The sequence below is a fragment of the Salvia hispanica genome, unplaced genomic scaffold (genome assembly GCF_023119035.1).
Source record: "Salvia hispanica cultivar TCC Black 2014 unplaced genomic scaffold, UniMelb_Shisp_WGS_1.0 HiC_scaffold_701, whole genome shotgun sequence".
Taxonomy (NCBI): domain Eukaryota; kingdom Viridiplantae; phylum Streptophyta; class Magnoliopsida; order Lamiales; family Lamiaceae; genus Salvia; species Salvia hispanica.
Genome location: NW_025952468.1, coordinates 18,667 through 22,774, shown reverse-complemented (window position 1 = coordinate 22,774; position 4,108 = coordinate 18,667). Strand labels below are relative to the sequence as shown.

General features: G+C 47.0%; 1 protein-coding gene across 1 annotated transcript; it reads right to left on the bottom strand.

Moving 5' to 3' along the window:
- Positions 1–818: 818 nt before the first annotated feature.
- On the bottom strand, positions 819–3,861 carry LOC125199832. The gene is made up of 4 exons (XM_048097713.1): positions 3,806–3,861; positions 3,361–3,748; positions 2,430–3,086; positions 819–896 (listed from the first exon to the last, which is right to left on the bottom strand). Exons 1-4 carry the CDS (start codon positions 3,859–3,861, stop codon positions 819–821), a joined length of 1,179 nt encoding a protein of 392 aa, XP_047953670.1.
- Between the last annotated feature and the right edge of the window lie 247 nt (positions 3,862–4,108).

Sequence of the window (4,108 nt, the reverse complement as noted above, 5' to 3'; positions counted from 1 at the left end):
GAAGAATTCCCCAAGATGCACTATCAAAATCGACTTGCGCAAGGCCTATGATACAATCGACTGGGACTTCATCAGAGCCGTGCTCAATGGCTTGAATCTACACCCAAAGTTTGTGTTTTGGGTGATGCAATGTGTTACTTCCCCACGTTTTTCCATCGCTATCAATGGTAGCCCTCATGGTTTCTTTGAAGGCAAAAGGGGCATCAGACAAGGCGACCCCATGTCCCCAACGCTCTTTATTTTCTGCATGGAGTATCTTTCCCGGCTGCTTACCATCCGAACAGCCAACAACGACTTCAACTTCCACGCGAAGTGTGCTAAACAAAAAATTACTCACTTAGCCTTCGCTGATGATCTTATGTTGTTTGGCAGGGGCGATCCAATGTCCATGGTCATCCTTGCTGACACCATGCAAGAATTTTCAGAATGCTCGGGCTTGGAAATCAACAAGGACAAATCCAACATTTTCATGTGCGGCATTACCCAGCGAAAGGGACATCGAGGATATCAAGGAGATTTTTGGCTTCCAGATTGGAAGCCTTCCGGTCAAATACTTAGGCGTCCCACTGGAATCTAAAAAGCTCAATTTTATGCACTACTCGCCCCTTATTGAAAAGATTGCCTCGATCACTAATAAATGGACAGGTACAAACCTATCTTATGCAGGCAAAGCTGAGCTTATTTGGTCCATGTTGCAGGGCGTGGAATGCTACTAGTTGCAAGTGTTTCCCCTCCCAGCGAATGTTCGGGACCGAATTGTATCTATCTGCCGGGAATGCCTTTGGGGAACGAAACACCCCCCAATCGCGTGGAAGGACTTATGCCTGCCAAAAGACGAGTGCGGACTTGGCTTTCGGGATCTCGGCGCATGGAACAAGGCGCTGATGGCCCAGAACCTGTGGAATATCCATTTGAAGAAGGACTCACTATGGATCAAATGGATCCATAGTGAATACCTTGAACACACAACAATCTGAGATTGGAGGCCGAGGAAAAGGGAATCACCCCTCATCAAGCAACTCCTTGAGATTAGGGACGAACTACTCAATGTCCGGACTAGAGAAGAAGTCGCACAACTCTGGACCAAGTGGGAGGCAACAAAAGGGACAGCCGAAGCATATGATTGGTTCCGACCAAAAGGCGAGCGCAAGTTTGGCCTAGGTTCATTTGGAAAGATTTTGTGCCGCCAAAGTTCTCCTTCACAACATGGCAAGCTATCAAGGGACGCCTGGCGACGAGGGACCGACTGGGTTATCTAAACTCCGACCAACACTGCCCGTTATGTTTGACGCACACCGAATCGGCCGACCACCTTTTCTTCAAATGCCGAAAGACAAGAGAAGTCTGGATATCCATCAAATCCTGGCTTGGACTTAGAAGGCTACTTGGCTCCATTCCAAGCGCTATTAAATGGATGACCAAGGAACGAGTCTCGACTGTGCTTCGCAAGGCACGTAGACTTGCACTTATGGCGACAGTTAGCCTTACATGGAAGGCACAGAACGCTATGGTCCATGAAGGAACTGATTTTGATCCAAGACACATTGTGTTTGAGGTAAAGAAGATCACTTATGCCACATTGTACTCACGATACCCACATGAAACAGTGCAGAATTATCTTGGCGTCTAGGGACGAGCTGGCCATCAAACATACCACTTGGGTACTCTTTTTCCCCTTAGAGAGTTTTTCCCATTGGGTTTTTTCTCTAAGGGGTTTTAATGAGGCCCTCCCTCATCCTTGTTGAGGGACCGGTGGTGGACGCAAACAGAGAGGAAAGGACTCCTGCCGACAGGTGCTTATCAATGGAATTTTAGTGAGACTTTTGTATTGTAATCATGCTCTTCCCTGTATCTATCGAGCATTTCCACATGACATCCCCCCCCACCAACCTACTAGCCTTGGCTAGTTGGATTGTATGCCTCGGGTATGCCCGTGTCTCACCTGTAATTTTCTTTCTTCGTTGTTTTTAATTCCATTCTTTGAAACACCAAAAAAAAAAAAAAGAGAGAGAGGGGGACATTGGGTCACCTTGTCTTATCCCTCGCTTACCTTTGAAGAAACTATGTGGGCTACCATTGATCATTATTGAGTATGACGGGGATGTCACACACTCCATGACCCTTTCCACGAAGACTGGATGAAAGTTGAGCCCTAAAAGGACGTTTTCTAGAAAGTCCCAGCATATCATTTCATAGGCCTTCCTCAAGTCAATTTTGATAGTGCACCTTGGGACGCCTCTAGCCCGATCATATCGACGCATTAATTCCGTGGCAAGGTGAATATTATCTATTATGTTTCGACCCGGGACAAAAGCAGACTGAGCCTGGTTGACTAACTTAGGCAAGAAACTCTCCATACGTCTAGTAAGGATCTTAGTAATAATCTTATAAAAGACATTACAGCAAGCTATGGGTCGAAAGTCACTTACTTGAGGGCTGCTCGCCGTCTTTGGTATGAGAGCAATCGCAGTGGTATTGAAGCTCTTAAGGAGATGCCCAGATTCAAAGAACTCCAGAGCTGCATTTGTGAGGTCCGCGCCTACCGTGCCCCAATTCTTTTTAAAGAAGGCCGAGGAGTATCCATCCGGACCCGGGGCCTTGTCATCCTTTATGGAGAAGAGAGCTTTCTTTATTTCCATGTCCGAGACTCCCCTAATGAGACTAAGTGATTCGTCATCATTCAGGGTGTAGCCAGTGCGGATGACTTCTGGGATAAGAGGCGTAGCATCCTTTGGAACTCCGAAGAGTCCATTGTAGAAATGGACGAAGCTATCCGCAATCTTATCTTGATCTTCAATGAGCGAACCATCTGGTTTGCAGAGGAGGGCAATGGTGTTTCTTGTATTGTTGGTTCGCACCATGGCATGGAAGAAGGCTGTATTTCGATCACTGAGAAGGCGATGCTTGAGACCGGCCTTCTGGCTGTAGAAGTTCTTTTCTGAGGTGACAAGGAGCTCGGTTTTCTGTTTGAGAAGTCTGATTTGATCTTGTAAGGCTCTATTTGAGGTGTCCCGGTCTGCTTTAAGTTGCAGCTCCTCGAGCTGCCTCGTTGCTTCTTTAGCCCAGGCCGATATGTCACTGAATTCCTTGAAATTAAAGGCTTTGAGAAATTATTTGAAAGCCTTCGCCCTCTGGAAGAGCTTGAACTGATGAGAACCAACAACATGGGCCCTCCAGTCCCTAAGACCGTACTTTCAAAGTCTGGGTGGCTCATCAAAAATTGAAGAACTTAAAGGGCTTTGGGGCAGCTTGGACGTCTGCAAAGATTTTTGTTACAGCCGGTGAGTGGTCGGTTTGAAAACCCGACGGGAGGAACTTTGTGTTTGCAATGAAGCCCTTGTCCAGCCACTCCTGATTTACCTTCGCTCGATCAATCTTACTAAAGACGTGGCCATTGGTCCATGTAAAAAAGCAGCCCGTAGAAGGCACATCTTGTAGCCCAAGAATCGCACAAGCCTGAATGGGGCCATCCATTTCCCTGTTGTCTGGCTTCCTAAATCCACGCCTTTCATCGACATGCACGACTGCATTGAAGTCCCCGCTCACCAAATATGGAAGTCCCTGCAATCCAAAATCTAGCATCGAGTCCCAGAGGGGTTGTCGTGTTTCAGGTGAGTGCAAACCATAAACAAGAGAGAAAAGAAAAGAATTTCTAGAGCGAATACACCTGATTTTTGTGTGAATGGCTTGTTGCTCTGTATTGACCACTTCTAGAACCGTTGTTTGTGGGTTCCAGAGGAGAAGCATCCTGCAAGTATCATTTCTTTCTGCAAGAACAAAAACAAATTTCCAAGAGGGAAAGTACCTGGCCATGAAAGCTTCCAAGTTTGGTTTCCTCATCTTGGTTTCCACAAGACCCATGACATCGACCCGATTTCTCTTTATTTGCTCAGCCACCACTGGGTGTCTTTTTGGCGGCTGCATACCCCGGACATTCCAGGTTGTAACTATCATTGGGGCGGGACGAAATCGGGAACGCCCAGAGGGCGGTTATTACACGAGAGGGATCGCTTGTTCTTGCCGATCTTCTTTCGGATAGAGGTGCCAGTTGTGGCATCCTTCCTCGGACCTCGACTTTTCGATCGATGACACACACTTGGAGGATTAG